Source organism: Sapajus apella, unplaced genomic scaffold (genome assembly GCF_009761245.1).
Source record: "Sapajus apella isolate SASKATOON/1434 unplaced genomic scaffold, GSC_monkey_1.0 scaffold263, whole genome shotgun sequence".
Lineage (NCBI taxonomy): Eukaryota > Metazoa > Chordata > Mammalia > Primates > Cebidae > Sapajus > Sapajus apella.
The window spans coordinates 111,197-137,857 of NW_022437203.1; the positions used below are offsets into that span (position 1 = coordinate 111,197).

Sequence of the window (26,661 nt, forward strand, 5' to 3'; positions counted from 1 at the left end):
TGGAAGTTAGGTATAACTACGGGGCTTGCTTTGGTTAATGAAATATGAGGGAAATACACCCTTTTCTGAAAGAAGCCTTAGGAGTCACGCATGAGTCACCATATTCCTTTTCCTGCCATGGCTATCATGGAATCACATGTAAGACAGGGCCTCTGTTATCTGTTAGCTTGTGTCTCTGAGAAAATATAATGAACAGAACTCACTGTCTGAGTCATGATAGAGATATAGCAGTGTGAATAAAAAATAAACTTTGTTGTGTTAAGCCACTGAGATTTTTGGGTTGTTCATTAATGCAGCGTAACTCAGCCTATCTTGACTCTTAAGTGGACTTAGGGAGTCAGAAAAGTCTCCTAAATTTAGGAAGTGACACTGAACCTGAGTCTTGAAGGATGAACGACAGTTAACCAGTGGAAAGGGTGGAAGGAAGTGTTCTAAGGAGAATATGATTAATATTAGGAGGCACAGTGATGCAAATATTCAGGAACACTGCAGGAATAGTCAATAAGAATTAAAGCGGTGTTGGTGTCAATGTCAGTGGAGTGGTGAGTGAGATGAATTAGAAGAGGTGATGAAGGAACTTGGATGTAGAGAGTCTTAGAAATTTCATATGAGTTAAAATTTTATTGTAAACCACAATAAAAAGCCACTAAAGGGTTATAAACAATGGATTGACATGTCAGACTTATGTTTTAGAAACATTTTCCTAATGTATATAAAAGCATTAGAGGGGAATAATAGTTATTTGAGGCTGTGGAATTCCAGGTGAGAAATTATAATGGCCTGGGAATGGGTGTGCTAAGTGGATAGAATCCAAGATATTTAGGAGGAGAAACTGAAAGTACTTGGTGAATGAATGGGTGTGGTAATGAAAGAGAAAACTGGAGTCAAGGCTCCTTCCTGACTGGGCAACTGAAATAAAAAACAGAGAAGAAGCTGGTTTGAAAATGGATCGTGAGTACATTTAAAGGGCAGAAAGAGAAGGGCCTTTTATCTCCTCCTCTCCACACACAGAAAAAGAGAAAAAGAGAATAGCATGTTTATTTCCATCTCTTGATAACAGTGATGGCTCCTTTTGGCTTTGAGTTGGTACATTCAAGACAACTGAAAAGCTCAAAAGCAGTTCTACAGTGGTTCTTGGCTGCTTTAAGACGAGGCCAACAGAGCAGCCAATGTGGTATCTTAAAAACTCAGCTAATTTCAAGGAATCATTGAAAATAATGCTTTGCTTTCTAAAACGTTTTTCAGAATTCTACTAAAAGCTCTGATGCAAGCATATAACTGACCATCAGACTGTGAGATCATGGATTAGAGCCACAGAGGCCTGGGACACCACAGCCTGGCTGGTTGCAATAGTTCTGTTTTTCCTTCTCAAAACAATGCACAGCTTACATGGCTGCAAGGACCTTACTCAGGACATCGCTTAAGTCTAAACTGATGATGACTTGCTATGTTGTATGTAGTCTCACTAACTTACCTCAGACATTGTAATTAACAAAGCATTGCAAATCACTTCACAATTGACTGCATGGCCTACACATAACATTTGAAAGGAAAAATACCCACAGCAGTCACTTAATATCAAAGTGACATTTGTTTCTGTTTTTTTTTTTTGTAGTCCATCTCTGTACTAATTACTATCAGAGGGAGAGGTGCACTTATGGCAAGCTCTATTAACACACTCACCATGATGAAGACCGTGCAATTCCAGTTGTAACTTGACTAGTTTCAGGTAACCAGTCAAATGAAACTCCTCCGGGTAGCTACTCTGCTCTAATTTAAATACACACACATACCCCTTTCTCTTCTCAAACATACATTTTCTTCCTTATCTAGTCACTAGTGTAACCTGTGCTCATAACTATTCCCCAGGATCTATGATTTCTGCCTAGTCTTCTCAGTCCCTTAGTCCCTTTCTCTCTTGGCTTTCTGGCCCAGGCCCCAGGAAAATTCTCACTAAGGAGCTACTCAGAGTTGGCTGGCAAGTACATGAGGTTAGCTGCTACAGTAAAATCCAAGTGAGATGTTTACATACTGAGCTGGGAAGCTTCCCCACAACTTTAGGTAGATAAACTCCAAAAGGAGGAGAGGTACTGAAAAGAGAGATGCACGAAAAGTAAAATCGTCAACTGCCCTAGTCAGACTAGTACAACTGAAGTGCCAACCTCACCGTGAGTTATAGCACACAGCAGATAACACAGTGCCTGCTTTAGATCCAAAGATGCCCCAACACAGAAGATGCCAGGAGGGTTGAGGCAGGGGGTAAGAAGGCAAAAACTGTATCTTACAGATTCCCCCAAAAATCAGTCTTAAGAATGTATAGTCAGCCTAATTTCATTAGTAAGTTTCCTGTAGAACAGGTAAAATTATCAACGTATATATAGGGTCTTAGAGTTAGGTGGGAAGCCTGAAAGAGAAGGTTAAAGAAAAAAAAAACCAGGAAGAACTGAAGAAGGAAACAAGGTGGGAAAGAGTGGCATCAGTCAGTCTCAGTCTCATGAAATAATGGGAGGTCTATGCTAAAGGAAGAAGAGCAGCTCTGGAAAGCACAGAAGCCCCTTATGTCCACCTGTGCACATAATGAGATGGTCATGTTAAGCTGTAACCGCTTTTGCATGCAAAGGTGGAGGCATGACACAGGCTGGAGGGGCATGAGAGACGACACAGGCTGGAGGGGCATGAGAGACAACCCAGAGTTTGGGGAGCCTGGGCTCAAGGTGAGAGTGTGCCACATGCACTGTGAGCCCTGACGGACAGGAGACGCGGGACTCTGCCACACAGGGATTAGGGGCAGGTCTGAATATGGTGTTCAAGGACACAGCAAGCTCTTAAGACCCAGAGCCCACTTCTGGGATCTTCAGACAAGTGGGGAGCCACCTGTGTGTGAAGGAGGGGAAGCAGTTACCGGCCCTGGAGTCTACACAAGCACAAATGGGAGTATGCCAGCATTAGGACCATTAATCCCAGCCTTTCAGGATCACAAGCCACAGCAAGTGTGCTCTCCAGAGACTCAGCCCTCCACCTTCTGTGACCTTCTTAGTGCTCTTAGGTAAGCAAAGCCAAATGCCCTGGGTCTTCTGGGGGCTGAAAGAGTTCATCTCAGTTCTGAAGTGCTTGGTGTGAAGTACCTAGTTAGTAGAAATCTGATGACTGTAGGAATCTGATGGCTTAAAAAATCGTTAATGCAGTAAATCTGTCAGCGATTAGTTAAAAGCATACTCTAATCATATTTGGTAGCATATAAAAACGTAAACGAGCAAATTCAAATAGGTGCTATCAGTAATAATCTCTAGTTTCTAAAAATAACTTGGGAGTAGACCAAGTAAACATTAGCTGTCTTCTAATGAAATTGCCTCAGGAAGTGGACCTAAACTTTTGGCAAAGCTCTAAAGCTTCCTGGAATGACCTTAAAATCCTTTATTTGTTCTCCCTGCTTTTCAGGAAAAAATCTTACATTTTTGCATATCATGAGCCACAGAGAAGGATATTCTTCATAATATAAAAAGTCACAAGGTCTGAAAGTTCTGCACCAGCCTCCTTTGTATGCCAAACAGATACAAGTGCCAAAAGACACAGTGTATTGAACAAAACAACAACAAATGCCCACCCCCCAGCCATACAGGGACCTGTAGTCACTTCCGCAGTGCCCACTTCTTTCAGCTAATACATGCACAAACTTCAACAAATCAGCTACATGATATATTAGGATGTTAACCAAAAACATCCAAATTCTGTTGCTTAGTAACTGCTGTCAAAAGATCCAATTTCCAGCTCTGCTCTTTGTATAGACTAAACCATGAAAAGAGGAGGATTAGGCACCATGATTCTGTTCTGTGCAGACTACAATTTGCAGTGGGATTTACAGGAGGATATTCAAAGAAGATTATTTCTTTCTTGCAAAGCTAGTGGAAAGGAAAATTTCTTCCATTAATTTTCAATCCTTTGAAAATAAAACTATATCATGTTATTAATGGGCATAGTTTTATAAATCACTGGTAGTTTTACTTAATTTTGTTCAAACAATTTAGTTCTATCTGATTGTTCTATTTCATCTCTACTGATTGTGTACTCAGCATCAAGATTAGGTAATTAGTTAAAATCAAATTCTACTGCTTTGTTCTTTTGTTCACTTAATGCCACTAATAGAACTAGTAAAATAGATTTTTTTAAAAAAGTATTGATGCAAAAATGGATAAAGGAATTAAAATTTTAAAACAGAATGAAGTTTGGGAAGCAAACATAAAATAGGAAAGAAGGGGAAGGTCTGTGAATGCTTCAAATATCTTAATGGAACATATGGTATACCCCCTAGAATGCGAGGACAATACCTCATACATACTTCAGCGGTGCTAAGGAGTTTATCCATGGAAAAAGGATTCAGTAATAAGCAAATTAAGAGAAGTACAAGGTGAATTTTAAATTACTTGAGAATAAACTACTTTCATGTATTTTAGCACCATCCACTTGTGAAAAAGAGGCAATAGTATAATTATAATAAAATCTTATGTACTCATTAAAGCAAGCCTATCAGCCCTCTCTACTAACAAACTCTTACCTGTTGGTTTAAGTAATAGAATGGCATGTAAAGATGCTCTGTGAATTAACTAATTCAGACCACATATATTTGACAAAAACTAATGTGTTACATATTTCTGAGTTTCACAGACTATTGTCATTGCAAAACATTTTGAAACATCTTTAAATAAGAGCATTTAGTCATTGAAATGTAGCTAAAGAAATAAATGTTAACCTTCTCCCTATCACACTGGCAAAATTTATTTTAATAATATCAAGTACGGGTGAGAATCCCAAGAAACTCATACTACTGTAATATGATGAGACTCCAAGTATAAATTAGTACAGCTTTCTGCAGGGGTAGGCTTTATAAAACCGTTAGTATTTTTTACATAAGAGTTTTGATAGCACTATGCATCAAAAATCTTTAAAATACTAATGTTTTTACCTTAGCACTCCCACTTCTGAGAATTTGTCATAAAGAAATCATAAAAATTGTATGTATAATAAGAAGTAAAAATAACCACTACACTTTACTGAGTTCATATCACATCCCAGGCACTGTGTGACACTTTACAGAAATTACCATCTAATTCTCATAATAACCCTATACTGCAGCTATTAACATTATCTTCATTTGATAGATGAGAAGACAGTGGCTTATAGGTTAAATGACGTATCCAAGGTCATTCGGTCGGTCAGTGTGGGGAGCTGAGTGAGCCCAAATTTTTAGTCATGTTATGCTATTCTACAGAAGAAAAATCTAATGAGAAGATGGCGGCAGTAATTTCCCTAGTTCTATAGTCCTACAGAATATTGTTTTTATATAAATTTTTAATTATTATGGCTACATAATAGTTATACATATTTATGGAGTATTTTGATACAAGTATAAAACATGTAAGGGTCAAATAAGGGTACTTGTGAAACTCATTAAGCATGTATCATTTCTTTTTGTTAGGAATATTCAATTTCCACTCTTTTGGTTATTTGGAACTATACATAATTTTTTTTTTTTTTTAAAATCAAACAGCAGCTTTTACTGAGCTCCACGTGGGGCTGGCCCAGCATGGCCACTACAGCAGGCTGCCCTGGAGGGCCAGTCTGTGTCGTGACAGGAAACGCAGGGGTGCACACGCTGGGGCTGCCCTTTGGCACTCATTGGGGTGGGTCTGGGAGAGCAAACACCAGGGTTCCCTGGAGACCAGATGCGGCCAGTGCAGCCATTTGGCTTCTTCCTCAGGACCAGCTGGGTCAGTCCCCAGAACCTGAGGCAGTGCCTGCATCCTGGGTCTGTGGGGCACTACTGCTGTCACTGCTCTGAGGGAGAAAGACAGCAGCCGCAAAATCAGGATGATTAGCAGGCTACCACCCACCACCAGCCCCAAGTAGATCTGGCAATGCTGGGCCAGGGTCTCTGTTGTCTTGCTGAAGGCTGAGCTCACATCCAGGAGTTGGTCTGAATGCTGCTCCAGTTCAGCCAGCTTCCCATCATGCTCCAGGACCTTGTCAAAGTTTTTAAGCATGATTTTCATCAACTCATTCGCCTGCTGCTGGCACTGCTCCAACTCTTTCCCTGCCATTGCCACTGCCACCTCGCCTGCTCCCCGAACTATACATAATTTTCAAATATAGTTAACTTATTGTGCTGTCGAACACTAGATCTCATCCCTTCTATTTAACGGTATTTGTAACCATTGACCATCCCCTCCTTATTCCCCCATTCCCACTACCCTTCCCAGCCTCTGATAGCCATCATTCTAGCTGTCTATCTCCGTGAGTTCAATTGTTTAGTTGCCATATGTGAATAAGCACACGTGATAGTTGACTTTCTGTGCCTGGCTTCTTTCACTTAACATAATGACTTCCGGCTCCTTCATCCATGTTGTTGCAAATGACAAGAATTTCATTCTTTTTAAATGGCTGTCTTATATTCCACAGTGTATATGTGCCACATTTTCTTTCTTTCTTTTTTTTTTTTTAAGACAGAGTTTCACTCTGTCGCCAGGCTGGAGTGCAGTGGTGTGATCTCCGCTCACTGCAACCTCCACCCCCTGGGTTCAAGCGATTCTCCTGCCTCAGCCTCCTGAGTAGCTGGGACTACAGGCGTGCACCACCATACCCAGCTAATTTTTGTATTTTTAGTAGGGACAGGGTTTCACCATGTTGGCCAGGATGGTCTCAATCTCCAGACCTCATGATCCGCCAGCCTCGGCCTCCCAAAGTGCTGGGATGTGAGTCACTGTACCCGGCCTTGTGCCACATTTTTTTTATCCATTCATCCACTGATGGCCATTCAGGTTGATTCCATTCCACTACTGTGAATACTGCTGCAAGGAACTTGGGAGTACAGATAATTCTTTGATATACAATATTATTTATAATTGCAAAAAAAAAAAAAAAAACCTGGAAACAACCTAATTGTCCAAAAAAAAGGGACTATTCAGATATTATACAGCTATTAAATTAAAATAATATTCAGATTAACTTTAGTTACATTGAAAAAAGTTAGTAGTATTTCAAGTGAAAAAAGCAAGTTTACACCAGTATGTTCAATGTAATCCCCAACATATAAAGGAGGGGTGTATGTGTTCATGTGGGCATGCGTGTCTGAGTAGAAAAGATAATTGAAGTACAAGTATAAATATGAATTTATTTTTATTTTCTTCTATGTTCTTTCCTATATTTTCTAAATTATTTCTGTAATTAGAAAAAGCTACCTCATGTTTTGCGCTTACAAGAAAAGAAAGGTTTTCTACAGAATTATAAAACTTTTAAATTATTTGTGCTCTGAAGGAAAATGAAAACATCTTCTTCCCATCCTCACACAAAAATGGAGGGGCAAGAACGGTGGTGGGAGATAGACTAGAACTTATACTAAAGAATGCATTTATATTTCATTTTCAAAAACAACCTGGAAGACTGAGCCCTCAGGCTTTTGTCAACCTATCATTAGGTAACAATGTGAAAATTCTTTGCTGGGGAAGATTTTATAATATTTCTAATATATATCTAAGACACCTATGCTTCATTCTTTTCTCATTTCTGAACTTTAATTACAAAGAATAATATTTTTCCCCCAAGTAAAACCAAAAATTCCATTACAAAGTTATTATACTACTGAAGCAGAAATGATTTTTGTAACTTTAATAGTGCTTGGATGATCCAGACAGTGAATCATGAATTAAAACAATGTTGAATAAGCTTGTATGGGCACTTATTTTTATACTCCCTGGCCTTCTACTCATCTAAAGCTCTACCTTGAAAGGCTTCAACAATTTAAAGATTAAATCATAAGTTATTAAGCCATTAATTTAACCATTTAAGCCTCTAAAATCAGCGCATATTACCTTCCCCCCTCAAGTCAATTTGCAAGAGATTAAAATAATAAAAATGATAATATCTCACACTTACAAAGCAGCTTTGATCTGCAGAAGCCTAAAGTACTTTTTAAAAACTTTATAGAAAAACTAGGACCATCCACCCCACATCTCAGAGTACATCTGAGGTAGAAGCTGGCAGCTGGTGGAAAGCAATGGAGTAATTTGCCATCTGCAAAGACAACTACTACTTTTGAAAAAGCACGGGAAGAGATGATTTAGGAAAATGCAAATAGAATTAGCTATTCAATAAATAAATGGGACATTCAACAGCAACAGATTTCAATTTTTACCAGAAGAAGTGGGTTAAGGGTTTCCATCAGAGAGAAAACAAAAAACAAAAGCAGCCCGACCTACTCTAGGAAAATTACTGGTCCCTGTTATTCTATTCAGATTTTCCTGGGAAGGATAGATATTGGTTTCACCTCAGAGACAGAATAAATTATGATATTATAAGTTCTTTTTGTGTCTGGCAATATTTCCCTTTGACACTCAAGTTCAAAGATTTTTATGTATTTCTCTGGACTCCTCAGTGTGTGCGGCTGGAATCCTGCTACAAGTTCTGCTTCCTCCTTCCATCTGAAATACCCTATGCAATTTTCTGCCACCTGCACAAACAAGAGGCTAGCTTCTCAAGCTTACATTGTTTTGGGAGTCATCTCCCTTTTAAATCTATTTCTCCTCTTCATTCTCTTTCCTAAAGAAACACTGAAGAATTCTACACTACGTCTTTATAGAGCAAATGCCTAAGAGCAATGTAAAAGAACACTCTGAGCTGTCTTTACTAGGTAGTACTTCAATTCTCAAGATTCTTTCACCTCATTTTGATTTTCTCCCACAGCCCTTGGACTTACAGTCAGTTCATATCTATAAATGATCAAGCATTAAAAAAGGATTTAAATGAAAGAAATACTTCAGCTGGATACAAAAAATAATTTCTTGACTGTCTGGCAGTATGCAAAATTAGAGTAACAATGGAAACATGATCTAACAAGTAAGATGGAATGGCCATTAAGAGTCTTCATCATTGCTTTTTGTTATTGTTGCATGGCGCCTGCCTGAATGCAAGAGAGAAGGACCAGATGGTCTTAAGGTCTTTTCAGCTCTAGGATCCTATTCTAACTTCACTGATGGTATAAAGTGGTCATACTAACTAAGAAGGTGATGAGTAGCACTTGGAGAAAGGAAGATGGATGAGAACTGCATTAAGTTACCAAGCAGGCTCTGATTATTACCTAATAAAAAACTATCCTTTTGTAGGGATTCTTGAGACTATCTTCCCATTGATACATCTCTGTCTTCCTCAACTTAATTGATCCCAACAGTTCAACTTTGTACAATAATGAAAGAACTTTAAAAAATTCTAAATGAATTTGTTCCACTCTATTCAAACATTCTTAACTAGGACTCTTTTAATCAAATTGATACAAGCATAGGAAATGAAAATCGTACTTTAGAAGGCAAAGGTACTCAATAAAAATACATTACAAAGTTAAAAAATCTAAAACAGTCACTGTTTTCCCCAAATTCTGCTGATAATTTGGTTCTACTTGAGAAGAACACAGTTGCCATGGATTTATATGCATACATGTGCAAAGGCATATATATGTGCACACACACATTTAAAAGATAGGAAAATTAAAATGAAAGTAAAATCCTGATACCTTCTTCATGGCCTGACATTTGGCTGTTTCAGAAAAGCCAATCATTTTATCAGGAGAACAGATCTTGATGAACGGGAAGTTGGATTCCTCTGCAATTTTTGCAGCTAAAGCAGTCTTCCCACTGTGAGGAGGGCCTGCATAAAGATATGAGCAAGTCAGGGGAAAAAAGCCAATCTAAGCAAAGGGAAATAAAACAAGTTTAAACTTTTATTCAGAACATACTAAGGTCTCGACTAGTTGCTCATTAACATTTCCTGACACAATTTCATAGCAGACATGTTTTCTCTTATTTATTAGCAACTAAACTTAATGAACTGATTAGCATTTCTCAAAAGTATGGTGAAATACATGCCTCCTGACATTCTCAGATAGCCTTAATCTTTCAAACTTCTGGCAAAATATAGACAGTGTAAGGGTTTTGCTTCTGAAGAGAATGCATTCAAGTGCATATTAGTACTTACGTTATTAGTTCTATCAAATCATTTGTCTAACAAAAAAATACAATTTTTCTAGGAGCTGATATTGGGGGACGGGGAAAATTGCCTTATTAGAAACAAATGTGACATAAAAAGCTAGAATTCGAAAGACTCAGGCCTTCTCATAAAGGCAAGCAAATCTATGAACTTACCTACATTTAGACATCCCTGCTTTCCCTTCCAAGTTTTGGAAGCTGTGTCCCTTGTTCAACCATAAACCAATCAAATCTTCCTTTCCATCTTCTCAGGAATCTGACATTACTGATTGTTTCTCTCTCCCATATGTTTGACCTCTTCCTTTTCCCTGAGGCCTTTCCAAAAGTGTTTTAGCATGTTCTGGTCTATCTGACCGTTTAATAAATAAACAACAACAAAAAACTTCTTAGACGTCATACCCCTCAACACTACACCTTCTTCTCCCTTCAAAATGGAACTTGCCTATATAATTATCTACACTGGCTGCTTTTGTTCTTCACCTCCCATACATCCTCACTAAATCTTACGGCTCCCACCTCCATTACACTGAACAGACTCCCATCAAGGTCACAAATGATCTCCATGTCATCAAACCTAACAACACTTTGGTATCTTTTTCAGCCTCTTGGGAGCATTTCATACAATTCATAACTCCCCTCTTTCTTCAAATATGTTTCTTTTCTTGGCATCTGTAATACGCATCTCTTTTCTCCTCTTTCCTCTCTGTTACTCTTGCTCAGTCTCTTTTTGTCATTTTTTCTGCTCTATTTAGTCCTTAAGTGCTAATATGCCTCAAAGACAAGTTCTAGGGCTCCTTTTCATCTCAACCCACACCCTCACTGTAAGTGATTTCATCCACTCCTATGGCTTCAACCACAGTCTATATACCGATAACTCATAAGTCTACTCAGCCAGACCCACATATCCAACAGGCTACTCATAATTTCCGATTTACTTCTCCTATATGAACCTCGAATTTAACATGTTCAAACTGAACTTATAATCTTTCTTCTAGAAATCTGCTTCTCCATTAGAGTTCCCAATCTTAGTAAACAGCACCATTTACCAGGCTGTACATGCCAGAACCCAGGGAGTCATGTTTGATAACTCTGCCTACATCCAATCTAACAAATATTTCTCCCATCCAAGTACTAACCAGGCCCAACCCTGCTTAGCTTCTGAGATCAGACGAGATTGGGTGCGTTCAGGGTGGTATGGCCGTAGACCAATCTAACAAATATTTCTAAGCTTCAGCTTTCCCGCCTACAAAATAGAGACAACAGCAGCATCTATCCTTGGAGGACTGATATGGCGTTTAAATGAGATAATATGTGCACAGTGCTAGTAGAGTGACTGACAAATAGCAACAGCTCAAAGAATGTTAGCTTAATTATGATGGACAATTAATAATAATTAGGTCATTTTTATTCTATCTCCTAAATATTTCTAATTAGTCTACTTATCTCCATCTATACTACTCCACATACTTCAAACCACAATCGACTCACAATAAGACTAATCCAGCTGCTTCTAACCATTAATCTCTCCGGTATCTTTTTGCCCCTCCAATCCATTCTCCATCATAAAGCAGTCATGATGATGTGACTTCACTGCTTAAAATCCTACAAATGGCTTCCCACTGCCCCTAAAATATTCTAAATCTTTAACATGGCCTTCAAGATTTTATATGAACTGGCTCCAGTCTGCTTCTACAGTCTCATGTCAGGACAATCCCCCTTTCTGTTTCAAGCTCCTTCCTGCTCAGGACTTTTTCACATGCTCTGCCTCAAACATCTTCCCCAGTGACTTTGCCTGGCCAGAGTCTCCTCACTGGTCAAGTCTTGGCTTAATGTGCTTCTCTCAGGAAGCTCTCACCCCCCAGACTTTTAGAGGTAGTTAGCTTCCCTTGTCATGGGGCCTCAATGAACTTTTCTGCTGTCAAGCTCATTATAACTGTAAATTAATTATTTGTGAATGGAATGTCCTTCCCCTTTTGTCTATCTATTCAATAAAATCCTAACTGGTCTTTCAAGGCCTAGACTAAATAACATCTCTAGTTTTTCCTGACCACCCCTATGCAAAATGACTTGCATTCACACACACCTTTACATGCATACACTGGGGTCAGGAATTTCTTTACGCTGCCTTTGTTCATGAGCAGACTGAATCAACACTTGAATGTCTTTGTATCCCCAACTAGTTCAATGACTAAAATACTAGTACTTAGTAAATATTTATTTGAACTGAGTCTATGTGGTATCATTTAGACTATCAAGTGCCACAGAAATATAGATATAATCCTACAAGAAAACTAGTGATATCATTCCTAACATTCTACCCCAAGGAAATTTTAATTTGTACACAATATTAATACATAGACTACATTACTATTTTCAGATCAAGAACAAGATTAAAAAAACAGAACTCGCTTTTCTAGAATGTGCTAAAGGGCTTTTTAAAAATGCTGCTTTTTTTCCTTCAACTGCTAATGCCATCTCATCATTCTTTCTCACCTTCCAAAAGCACGCTAACCAATGGTGTGCGGTCACTGTTCTTTGTCTGCTGCACCAGCAGCTCCCCATCATCTAGAACTCGAGTAACTGGGTCACCCCATTTGATGATACCGTTCATAATGTAACTTGCATAATCCTCTTGATTTGTGCCAAATGCCTATTAAGAAAAAGGATAGCTTAAAGCATTTTGAGCATTAGTGATAAAAACTAAAATATTTCAAAGTATAAAAGATGAGTTATAATTCCTACAGGCTAAAGGTATTGATCACCATCCAATATTAATATAAAAAGCCTGGAAAGCAAAAAAAAATAATTTCTCATTTAACTTTTTTCCCAATAGAAAAAAAAAAAGCCTGCTTTGAGAGACTTAATGGAATAAAAACAATAGATTCTAGGCTCAGATTCTACCAGAGCTCAAACCCTCATAATTCCTGAAGGAAAGAATATGTTCCAATGTGCTTATTTTTATCAATAGTATGCAGTTTGAGGCTATTTTGTAAAGAACAAAGAAAAAAACAGATTACAGACTTAGAAACAGTGCAGTAGACAAATACACTACCTTAACACTGACTGCAGGTGCTATGGATTAACATGAGAACACGAAATGATAATGAGAAGATCATGTGTACATCAACTTTGTGGTAGGGGACACAGTTAAATGGCATCAAGGTAAGTTTATATGTGTAAATGTAAGATTTAGGATGAGACAGAAATGAGCAGCTATAATGCAAAGAAAATAAAAGCAATTACTACAGATAACTCTATTTTTGTTCACTAAATATTGGAGATTAAATTGCACTCTTCTTGATTTTCAGCTTTTAATCTCAAAGGTTATACCTCCCATCAAAACAGCTGCCAAAAGTAGTCAATAACTTTAGCATTTACAATTGAATTGGATTTTCATGAGGTTACAGGAGAACAGGAAAACATAACCTACCATAAGTAAAGATCATGTGCATGTAAAGATCATATATCTTGAGAACTTCAACTTTTTAAAAATCATCACATCCCTCAAAAAGTCAATCTGTGATTAACTGATGTATGGAATAGCTTTAATAGTTCTTTAGAACATGCACCTCACACAAAGCTGTTTTTGTAATACTGTCTCCGAAACAGTATCCAGTGATCTCATATCTTTATTACTTTGCCACAAAATAATTTTTCAGACCACTTTTTAGGTGGTGCACTTGCATATACTGTCCTTTGATTCCTGAATACAGAGAAAAGTCCTCATTCTTTGGCCTGGATATGGCAAATTCAGTAGCCCTGTAAAAAGTAATGAAGAGTCTAATCTATCCTGGTTGAATGGCTGTTCTAAGAAATTTTTATGGTTGGGTGCAGTTGCTCATGCCTATAATCCCAGCACTTTGGGAGACTGAGGCCAGTAGATCACTTGAGGTCAGGAAATCGAGACCAACCTGGCCAATATGGTGAAACCCCGTCTATATTAAAAATACAAAAATTAGCTGGGTGTGGTGGTACATGCCTGTAATCCCAGCTACTTGGGAGGCTGAGCTAGGAGAATTGCTTGAACTCGGGAGGCGGAGGTTGCAGTGAACGAAGATCGCACCACTGCACTCCAGCCTGGGTGACAGAGTGAGACTCCATCTCAAAAAAAAATTATAGGCTGGTTTTTGTCTTTAACACATTCCAGGTATATATGCCATGTCTCACACCAGAAGCTTTAAGATGCCTGAACCATAAAACAGCGATTCCCCCAAGATATAGAACATGTACATCTTCCTTACATATCCCATAATTTCATTTTTTTTTGTTTTATCCTTCAGACCCTTGGAATAAATAAAATTAAGTTTTTGGTTGTCATTTCTTCATAGCCAAATTACTTGTCTTTAAAAAAATATTGGAGTTACCTGTACTTTTGAAAGTAATTATTTTATATTTAAAAGTCACAATAGAATAAAAAGGGCTAAACAAATTGGCTTTTGTCTTTAAAGTAGATACTTGTAACAAATAATTATTGTTAAGAATATATGACAAATGATGGGCAAGCATGGTGGCTCATGCCTGTAATCCTAGTACTTTGGGAGGCTGAGGTGGGCGGATTGCTTGAGGTCAGCAGTTTGAAACCAGCCTGGCCAACATGCTGAAACTCTGTATCTACTAAAAATACAAAAATTAGCCAGGTGTGGTGGTGTGCACCTGCAATCCCAGCTACTGGAGAGGCTGAGGCAGGAGAATCACTTGAACCTGGAAGGCAGAGGTTGCAGTAAGCCGAGATCACACCACTGCACTCCAGCCTGGGTGACAGAGCCAGATAGTCTCAAAAAAAAAAAAAAAAAAAAAAAAAAAAAAAAAAAAAAAAAAAAAAAAGAATATATAATAAATGGATGATAAGCACATGAAAAGATGTTTATCACCACTAATCATTAGGAAAATACAAATCAAAACGATGAGATTTCACTTCATACTCATTAGGATGGCTACTATCAAAAAAACAGAAAATAGTTAAGTATTGGTAAGCATGTGGAAAAATAAGAACCTTTGTACACCATTGGTGGGAATATAAAATGGTGCAGCTACTATGGAAAATGGTATGGTGGTTCCTCAAAAAATTAAAAATAGAATTACTATATGATCCAACAGTTCCGTTTCTGAGTACATACCCAAAAGAACTGAAAACTGGGACTTGAAGAGGTATCTGTATAGCCATGCTCATGACAGCATTACTCACAAATAGCTAAAATGTGGATGAAGCCTGACTGCCATTGACAGAGGAATGGATAACAACACGTAGTATGCACATATAATGAATTTTTTTTTTTGTTTGACACAGGGTCTTGCTATGTCGCCCAGGTTGGAGTGCAGTGGCATGATCTCGGCTCACTGCAACCTCCGACTCCCGTGTTCAAGTGATTCTCATGTCTCAGCCTCCCAAGTAGGTGGCATTACAGGTGTGCGCTGCCACTCCTCACTAATTTTTGTATTTTTTAGTAGAGATGGGGTTGCACCATGTTGGCCAGGCTGGTCTTGAACTCCTGACTTCAGGTGACCCATCTACCTCAATCTCCTGAAGTGCTGGGATTACAGGTGAGAGCCACCATGCCTGACCCATATAATGGAATATTATCCAGCCTTAAAAAGGAAGAAAATTCTGACATATGCTGCAAGATAGATGAACCTTGAGGACATTATGCTACATTAACTAAGCCAGTTACAAAAAGACAAATACTATATGATTCCACTTATATGAGGTACTTAAGAGTAGTGAAATTCATAAAGATGGACAGCAGAATGGTGGGTGTCAGGTGTTGCAGGGGACGGAAAAAAGAGGAGCTATTGTTTAATGGGTATAGAGTTTCAGTTTAAGAAAAGAGTTTTGGAGATGGATGGTGGTGATGATTACACAACATTATGAATGTAATTAATACCACTGAACTATACATTTAAAAATGATTACAATGGTGAACCTTTTATATATTTTAACACAATATAAAATTAAGAAAAGAAGTATATAAAGAATTTGTATCAATCTAATAAGCAGTACAACAGAAAAATAGGCAAAAGACATGAACAGTATTTCACAGAAGACATGACTGTGGTCAATTAACATATGAAGAAATGCTTAAATTCTTAAGTAATCAGTAAAATGCAAATCAAGACTGAAATGAGATCTCATTTTACACCCAACTGAATGACAAAAATTAAATCTGAGGCCAGGTGCAGTGGCTTACGCCTATAATCCCAGCATTTTGGAATGCCGAAGCAGGTGGATCACCTGAGGTCAGGAGTTCGAGACCAACCTGGCCAACATGGTAAAACCCTGTCTCTATCAAAAATACAATTAGATGAGCACAGTGGCGGGCACCTGTAATTCCAGCTACTTGGGAGACTGAGGCAGGAGAACTGCTTGAACCTGGGAGATGGAAGTTGCAGTGCGCCAAGATCGAGCCACTGCACTCCAGTCTGGGCGACAGAGTGAGACTCCGTCTCAAAAAAAAGAAAAAAAAAATTAAATCTGATAATACCAAGTGTTGGAGAGGATATACGACAAGAGGATATCTTTCCCACTATTAGGGGCAGTGTTAATCGGTTCAACCACTGGGAAATGTTTTTTAAAGTTGGACATTCATATATCCAACAACCCAGTAATTTTATTAAATAAACATCTTAGTATAAACATCTAAGAGAAATTCATTCCCTAATGCTTATGACAAATCTTTTTTTAATAACAAAAAACTGATAATAGTCACAATTGACAAAAAAATAGATAAACTGTGGTAGTCACACAATGCAATGCTATTCAGCATGAAAATGAATGATGTCTAGCTACAAGAAATCATATAGATCAGCAATCTCCAACCTTTTTGGCAGCAGGGACCAGTTTCATGGAAGACAATTTTTCCATAGGGGTAGGAGGTAGTTTTGGGATGATTAAAGCGCGTTACATTTTATTTGTTTGTTTTGTTTTTTTTTGAGAGAGAGTCTCACTCTGTCACCCAGGCTAGGATGCAGTGGCATGATCTCAGGTCACTGCAACTTCCACCTCCCAGGTTCAAGTGAGTCTCCTGCCTCAGCCTCCTGAGTAGCTGGGATTACAGGTGCCCGCCACAACACCCGGCAAATTTTTGTATTTTTTTTTTCCCATTTATTTATTTTATTGCATTTTAGGTTTTGGGGTACATGTGAAGAACATGCAAGATTGTTGCATAGGTACACACGTGGCAGTGTGATTTGCTGCCTTCCTCCCGTAGAGACTGAGTTTCTCCATGTTGTTCAGGCTGGTCTCAAACTCCTGACCTTATGATCTGCCTTCCAAAGTGCTGGGATTACAGACATGAGCTGCCACGCCCAGCCCAAGCGCATTACATTTATTGTGTACTTTATTTCTATTATTATTACATTATAATATATAATGAAATAATTAAAACAACTCATGATAATGTAGAATCAGTGGGAGCCCTGAGCTTGTTTTCCTGCAACTAGATGGTCTCATATGGGAGTGACGAGAGACAGTGACAGATCATCAGGCATTAGATTCTCATAAGGAGCGTGCAATCTAGAATCCTCGCATGTGTAGTTCACAATAGGGTTCATGCTCCTGTGAGAATCGAATGTCACCTGATCTGACAGGAGGTGGAGCTCAGGTGGTAATGCAAACAATGGGGAGTGGCTGTAAATACAGATGAAGCTCACTCGCTTGCTGCTCACCTCCGGCTGTGTGGCCCAGTTCCTAACAGGCCACGGACTAGTCCTGGTATGTGGCCCGGGGGTTGGGAATCCCTGATATAGATGGCTCTTGGTAATAAAATATTTAATAAATAGCAAGTCCCAGAAAACTACATATACTATATTTTATTTTGCACACCATGAAAATACAGAATAAGCGTGTCATAAAAGATTAAGATTAATCTAATTCTGTGCACCTGAGGTCCATTTAAGAAAGAAAAACAAACACACACTTCTTTAAGAACTGGGACTTCCTAAAATTTGTTTTTGTACTAACACAGGACTCTAAACAATGGTTACTCAAATGTTAGTTGTTGTTTTATAGGAAAATGGGTTAATAACCTTAAACTGTACTCTAAAGATCCAGCTATGACTATTTTGAATGTGTTTTAAGAAAATACTTAAAAAGAAAAAATAAAGGGTAAGTCTTAGAAACTACAGCAGTCAACTAAACTAAATGTACTCAGCAAGAAAAAGGGATGCCTTGGAGGAGGCTGAGGAAAGGAAGAGAAAGAGAGACACAGAGAGGAGGAGGATATGAGAGTTAATTTTAAATATTCTAATAACTGACATATGGAAGATGGACTGAATTTAGGTTTCTGTAGCTTGGGATTGTGTAAGAACCAATAAGAAAATTAGTTTTAGTTCAATATAAAGTAAAACAATAATTGGAAAGTCTCAAAATTGAATAGGCTGCCTTACAAGATGGTGAGTTTCCTATCATGAAAACATTTAGGTAAATAATATCACCAGCCATTAGGATTATTGCACAGATGTTTCTCATACTGAATATTTCTAATACTAAGATTTTCTCATTTTATGAAACTGCATATGTTATACCCTTCCATAATACTGAGTAAATGGCACTTATTTTTCTCTTGAGTTACTATTATCACTACTTTTTGGCCTATATATCACTCAATGGGCATACTCACTGGTTTGATATCATTTTCCAAAGAAGCAAGGAAGTCTCCTCTTGTCACTTGCAGGCTTTCTGCTTTCTCCATGTCCACTTCCACTTTAGTACTGGCCTAAGAAGAGATAAAAACAAAATGTAAGGACTTCCAAGATTTAAGAATAGTTAAGAATATTTTCAGTTTAAGAATGTAACTCTTGAGGATTCAAAAGCATATTTTCACAGATTTAAAAAATCCGAAATATTTGCAAATTATATATATAAGAGATTAACATCCAGAATACATAGAGAACTGCCAAAATCGAACAACAGCAAAAATAAAAAATGGACAAAGAAGTTAAAGAAACACTTCTCCAAAGAAGATATACGTATGGCCTTAAATAAGCACATGGGAAGATATTCAACATCACTAATCATTAGGGAAATGCAAAGCAAAACTACAATGAGATTTCACTTCATACTTGTTAGGATGGCTATTACCACAAAAATGCAGAAAATAAGAAGTATTGGTGAGGATGTGGAGAAATCAGAACCCTTATGCTCTGTTGGTGGGAACATAAGTAAAATGGTTCAGTCACTGTGGAAAACAAAAATATGGTGGTTCCTCATAAAATTAAAAATAGAACTATCATATGATCCAGCAATTCCACTTCTGGGTATATACCCCAAAGAACTGAAAAAGGGGCTTGAAGAGATATTTGTACAGCCTTATTCACGACAGCATTAATCACAATAGCTAAAATGTGGAAGAAATCTCTTATGTCCATTGACAGGAATGGATAAACAAAATGTGGTATGTACATACAATGGAGTATTATTCAGCCTTAAAAAGGAAGAAAATTCTAACATACTGTGACATACTGCCACATGATGAACCTTGAGGACATTATGCTAAGTTAAATAAGCCAGTTACAAAAAGACAAATACTGTACAACCCACTGATACGAGGTTCCTAGAGTAGGAGATATTGAAGAGACAGAAAGTAAAATGGCAGTTGCAGGGGATAGGGAGAGGAGGGAATGGGCAGTTACTGTTTATGGGTATGGAGTTTCACTTTTACAAGATTAAAAGAGGTCTGGAGATGAAAGGTAGTGATGGTTGCACAACATTAAGAATGTATTTAGAGCCACTGAATTATACACTTAAAATTGTTATAATGGTAAATTTATGGGTATTTTAAAGTAATTTTAAAAATTGGAAACAAAACACATCTCTCAAATTCACAAACATATATACCCTTTGTCTAAACAATTCCACTTCTAGTAATTTATCTCAAAAATACATTCACAAATGTGTACAAAGTTATACACACAAGTATCTCTACAAAAGTAACTTGTAATGGAAAAAAAAAACTGGAAGCATATTAATAAATGTCTACCAAGAGGGGATGAGTTAGGTAAATTAAAACACATCTGTACCAGGGGACACTATATAGCCATTTACTCATAAGGCATGAGTAAGAAAAAATACATACAGAACGTAGGAACAGTGAAAAACACATACAAAAAGAAAATAAATATCAAGATGAAAACACAGCCATTCTTGGCTGCACATCAGAATAACCTCCAGAGCCTTCAGAGATATACAGACGATTAGTCCCATTCTCCTTAGGATTTTGATTTAACAGGTCTAGTAGAGGGTCTTTATAGTTTCATAAAGTACCACAGGTGATTCTGGTACTGAACCAGGCTTAAGAACCATCACTCTAGGAGACCAAGAACCTAAAACTTTCCTTTGTATTAATATGTTGTACTTCAGAATCTATGTGCCAGCTCCAAATAGTCTGCTTACTGCACCTGGAGCTAGCATTTAGACATCTGGAGAAGCATCAAGGCCTTTATCAGCACTTGGAGCTGCCTAGACCTGATGAGTGATTAAGATACCAACAAGTGTTTTAAAGTGACTGGGCTCACTACCAATAGCACAAAGCAAGACAGTCTAACTTTTAAATTGGTATCATGGCTTTGAAAAAAAGAGCATCTTTTAAAAAAAGCTGACTATAAAACAAAAGCATATTAAATAAATATCAACCTTCCATAAATTATTATGAAATATGAGTCTTGTTTTTAGGAAAAGACTATGAGACAAATGAAATGACAGACATAAAACAAAGTCACCCTTGTGGGATAAAAAGAACTATGTCAGGAAGCTGGATGAAGATGGCAAACAGAACACAGTTATTTATCTCCCCTTCTCCCCCAAATCCCACAAAATGATAGAAAGTGAGACAGAAAAGCTACAAAGCATAAAAGAAATACCTAGAAGTTTTAACTGTGATCTAACAGGAGTCTTGGAAGGAGAGAACAGAAAGAATGACAGAAAAGAAACAGTAAAATACGGAAGAGAAACACATTTCCTACAGCTGAAGAAAAGCGTGCCTCTGCAGTTTAAAGGATTCAGTGAGTGATGATCAGGATAGATGAAAAGAAGCCTCCATCTCTCTAAACCAACTACTGTAAACTTTCAAAGCACCAAAAGTGAAGACAAAGTCCTAGAACCTTTCTGAGGGACAAAAACATGTTTCCTGCAAAGAAACCAGAATGAGATTGGTATGATAACTCTCACTGGCAACATTAGAAACTAGAAGACAATGAAACCATGTCTTCAAAAAGACATCTGGACAGCTACCCTAGAAAATGATTCCTTATGTGCATAAGGAGGCAAGTAAAGCATTTTCACAACAGCATTATTTTCAAAAGACACAACCAGAAATAATCCATATGTTAAATTATTCATTAATTCTATTTATTGAGTACCTACAAGACACCAAGCACTGTTGAAGGAACTGGAGTCATAGCAGTAAATAAAATAGAAAAGGTCCCTGTATTCATGGATCTTATACTTTCCATTATGTGGCAATAGTCTAGAATACTCTGCATTTGTTCAGAATAATGAAGGGGATTTACATATACTGACACAGAAAGCTATCCAAGGCATATTTGCAAGTGAAAAATGTGAATTGAAGTATAATTCCATTAATGTTCTTTTTTTTTTTTTTTTTTAAAAAAAAAAAAAAAGCACATATGAGTATGAATGTAAATATTATATAAAGAAATTTCCTTTCCTGGAGAGGGAAAGGAAAGCAATGTTAGAGATGGCCTTTCTCATTGTTCCCTATATGCTTTGACATTCTTAAATCTTTTACCAAAAAAATGCCTTCATGTATGACTTCTATACTTTTAAAAAGAGAGAAAGTAAAAAGTAAAAAGGAGACAACTATTTTACTTAAATAGAACAATTAACATTTAAATTATTAATAGGGCTTATATTGGCACATACGAGGCATTTGATAAATATTAAATCATATTTATTTGACATTTCTAAGTTTAAAAAAAGAAAAATGGGCTGGGAGTGGTGGCTCACACCTGTAATCCCAACACTTTGGGAGGCCGAGGCAGGCAGATCACCTGATGTCGGGAGTTCGAGACCAGCCTGACCAACATGGTGAAACGCTGTCTCTACTAGAATTACAAAATTAACTGGGCATGGTAGTGGACACCTGTAATCCCAGCTACTCGGGAGGCTGAGGCAGGAGAATCATTTGAACCTGGAAGGCAGAGGTTGCAGTGAGCTGAGATTGCACCATTGCACTCCAGCCTGGACAACAAGAGCAAAATTCCATCTCTAAAAAAAAAAAAAAGAAAAAAGAAAAATGGTGTAATGGGAAACAAGCATCTCCCTGAAAGAATTATGATAATTCATAATGTATAAATGTCTATAGTTCTTTATAGTTTATGAGGTATGTTCATATATACTATCTCATTTCATTATATCACATTATCTCATTTTATACTTATACAAACCTGGAGGTTTTCATAATTTATAAAAGGCAGATACAGGATTTCCTTCCTAGGTGCTGTTGTATAAAAGTTTTAACTCTGATTCAAACTTTTTGATACATCTGAAAGGATTCTACAAGATACAAACTCTCAGGCCAAAGTGAAGACAGAAGCTCTGACTGAAACATTAAAACCCCAACAAGCTACCAGTCTCACTTTAAACAGCTCTTTCCTATACCGGCCTAGGTTTTTACCATAATATTTTACATTCTGATTCTCTTATAGTAAAACTGAATTCAAATGACAGAATCATACAACAGTATGAAAGAAAAATCTTGCCCATCTTTCAACATTTGCCAAAAAATATGATAGATTTCAGGACTGAAGCTACTATAAAACTTGACTTTTTGCCAATTATTAAGAGAAGACTCGCCCAATTAATTGCTAAGTCCTTTCTTAAAAGTGAATTAAGATGGCCATGGGGAAGGAGTATTTCAGAACAAGCCATTTTCAGGCATACAAAGAATTTTATAAATTGCATAATTGTAAGTAATAAATATTCCAATTGTAAATTATTCCTACCTCCTCATTAAAATAAATTTTATAAGGACTGCTTTTAGCCAACTTTTAGCATTTTAACAAAATTTGTAAAATCTTATTTTAAAAAGTCTACAATTCGAAATTTTTACTCGTTTGGAAAACCTTTTCTCATTTGTTTGAATTAGCAACATTTTTCTACATTTTATTTATAACAGCTAATCAATATAGAAGAGGCAGCATCTTTCAGCTTATACCTGCAGAAACTAATAAACTTGTATTTCAACACTAGCAAATATCAAGTGGTCACCCTTAAATTTCATAACCTTTTAAATCTGACCTTTCAAAGTTCTTATCATTCCTCTTAAATTAAGGGTAGAATGACCTTAATCAAAAATTCTGCAGAAAAAAGAAAAAAGAAATATTTTATGAAATTCTGCAAACATAACTTAGAGCTTTGACTCAGGTGGAAAGTGTATGAGATTGTGTGTGTGTGTGTGTGTGTGTGTGTGTGTCCTCAGTTTATTTCTTCACAACAGATTAGAGAAAAAATTTTGGTTATGAATCTTCTCTACCTGACACAGATATTCCTTTCAAGATAAAAACAATCAAATGTCACATGAATTTTAGTTGACCGCAATCATGGGTTCAAGTGCAAATGACATGAACAACAGGTGTTTGCGAACAGATTTTCCACTTGTTTCAGAAAACCTGAAAAAACAGTTTAACAGGAAAGACTTGTTTAGTCCATCTGATGAAATCTTTGTTTAGCCCTCAATCTTTTGAAGAGGAAGCAATATAACACTAACAATGGCTTTTTGAAATACAAAGAAAGAACATCATAACAGTTGTATGTCGTGAATGTTTTAAAGTTCAGTAACAACTTTAAATCATGTTTCAATTTAAATATTTATTCATTAATCACTATTAGTAAAGCTATAAACACCTACAGCAATGGGAAGACTAAAACCATATTTCTTTTGCGTAGCCAAGGAGGAGTCATTGGAAAAACAGTGTTTAAAGACCTTTTGATAATGCAGATTTTTTAAAATGCAGAAAATGGCCGGGCGCGGTGGCTCAAGCCTGTAATCCCAGCACTTTGGGAGGCTGAGGCGGGTGGATCACGAGGTCAAGAGATCGAGACCATCCTGGTCAACATGGTGAAACCCCGTCTCTACTAAAAATAAAAAAAATTAGCTGGGCATGGTGGTGCGTGCCTGTAATCCCAATTACTCAGGAGGCTGAGGCAGGAGAATTGCCTGAACCCAGGAGGCGGAGGTTGCGGTGAGCCGAGATCGCGCCATTGCACTCCAGCCTGGGTAACATGAGTGAAACTCCATCTCAAAAAAAAAAAAAATAAATAAATAAAAATAAATAAATAAAATGCAGAAAATGAAATGTTAGTAATATTTCTTTTTGGGGTTAAGATTAGTGTCTTACATAGCTTTCTCATCCCTAAAGTGCCTACATAGTTATTCCACTGACATTGTGAAAAATTAGGAGCTGTTTGGTACAAGGGGTATTGATCACAAGTCAATATATATCACCTGAAGCTTACAGATAATTCAATCACACAGAATAAAGAAATGGAAACCATGTGAACTATGTGCACTACTGCTTACTTGCCAATCTGAAGGATAATACCTTCTATACAGTCGTGACAAACAGTTTAGCTTCACAATTAGAAAAAGTGTAACTACAAAGAGTCAATAAAAATCAGAAATTCATATATTGAAAAGGATGTAGTAATATCCTCTCAAATCAGCCAATAATAAAAAATGGAGATAACTATCATTTACACAGTTTACAAGGCACTTTTACATAAAGTATTTGTTTCCATTCTCATAAAAATCTGATTAGATAGGTAGTATTTCCCCTTGACAGGTCAGAAACAAAAAAGTGAAAGAAACGTAAAGCATAGCCACACCTTCTGACTACTATCTGCGATCTTCCCACCATTCCTCATTGCCTCGTATGTAGATAAAACCTATATATGCTTGAAGAAGGCATGTTTCTTACTGAGTCGATGGCTTAAAGTGACATTTTGGGATGGGATTATTGTAGTTAAAATGACAAATGACTAGATAAGGGAATTTTGCTCTTGATGCCCAGGCTGAGTGCAATGGCGCAATCTCAGCTCACCGCCACCTCCACCTCCCAGGTTCAAGTGATTTTCCTGCCTCAGCCTGCGGAGTAGCTGGGATTACAGGTCCCAATGCCTATGAAAAATCTGACAACTAGTAAACTAGTTACTGTGAATTATATCAAGATGCACCCACGTGGTCTGAGATGAAAGATCAGTATGGGAGGGGGCAATTTTCACATCATTTTTCTTGAAGTCACCATCTCTTCTTATTAAAACATTATAGCAAGGAGGAAAAATATAAACATAGTCCCTGAATGGATCCATTCTATAAAAGACCCAATACAATATTCCCACACCATCCAAAACTTTGGCATTCTTGAGCTAAGACAAAGCCACCTGTATTACGTAGGGAAATCATGACTATAGAGTTTGATTCAAAATATCTATGTAAGTTTACTCATTTAAAAAATATTTACTGGACACTTACCATGTGCTCATTATTTACACCTATTTGGGGTACTGTGGGACACTCTGAGGTAAGATAGGTATTTAAAGTCTAGAATAAGGGCCAGCAAACTTATTCTGTAAAGTGGCAGATAGTACATAAAATAAAAGCACTAAAACAGGCTATGTGGCCAGGCAGCAAATACTCAGCTCTGCCATTGTAGCATGCCAGCAGCCACAGACAATTAATGGGTGTAGTTGTGTTACAGGAAAGCCCTTTATTTATAAAAACTGGTAGTTAACTGGACTCCTGGCCTAGAACCAGTGATAGGATACACCCAAATATCTACAACTCACTCAACCAAATTGTTCAGGCTTTTATTTCTTGCCTGAACTATTATAAAAGTTCCCCCTCTCGTCCTGTGTTCACCAACTCCACTCCTCTAAATACTCCACTCGACACAGCTGCCAGAGTGATCTTATGTTTTAACACTATGTCACTGCTATTCTTAAAACTCAATGGCTTAGCACTGCTCACAGAAAAGAGTCCATACTTCTTAGCAGAGTATAAAAGGCTCTTTGTGCTCCATTCCTGCTTTAGTCTCCTGACTTATCCCCCACAATCTCTCTCTCTACCACCCCTCCCCTAATGTCCATGCTGAAGCAATACTAAATTACCCCCACACACCATGCTATTCTGTGTCTCTGCTCCTTTGCATATGTTGTCCTCTACCTAAAAGCCCCTACCCTGCCAACAGACATGCATATCCACCCAGAAAATTCCAAATTCCTCTGTGAAGTTTTCTCTCACCCAACAAGTTGACCACATCTGACATTCATTCACTTCCTTGCCTTGCGTGTACTTTCTATTACTGCACGTGGATGGTTAGACTGTGGGCTGCTTGACAGTCGGCTCTTTACTTCTTTGCAGTTGGAGTATCAACTCCTAGCACAGGGTCTAGCATGCAGTAGATGCCAAATAAATCTACTGTGAGCCAAATCAACTGACAGTACCATAAATGATACATTACTATTTCAAGAAGGAAAAAAAGTGTATCATTCTTGAAAAGGAAAATGAGGACAGTGGCAGCCTATGAGCCAGGTAGTGAAAAGATAGGTAGATGTAGAGGACAAAGATTCTCAGTGATGCAAAAAAAAAAAAAAAAAAAAAAAAAAAAAAAAAAAAAAAAA

General features: G+C 37.4%; 1 protein-coding gene and 1 pseudogene across 1 annotated transcript in view; both read right to left on the reverse strand.

Moving 5' to 3' along the window:
* The window catches only part of NSF (N-ethylmaleimide sensitive factor, vesicle fusing ATPase), a 163,210-nt gene that overhangs the window by 32,982 nt on the left and 103,567 nt on the right, over positions 1–26,661 (reverse strand). The window contains exons 13-15 of the mRNA XM_032271910.1: positions 18,644–18,739; positions 12,522–12,678; positions 9,557–9,690 (exon numbers count right to left, since the gene is read on the reverse strand). Of these exons, the coding sequence (XP_032127801.1) occupies positions 9,557–9,690; positions 12,522–12,678; positions 18,644–18,739 (387 nt within the window). The remainder of the gene's footprint in view (positions 1–9,556; positions 9,691–12,521; positions 12,679–18,643; positions 18,740–26,661) is intronic.
* Positions 5,507–6,431, reverse strand: LOC116545397 (annotated as a pseudogene).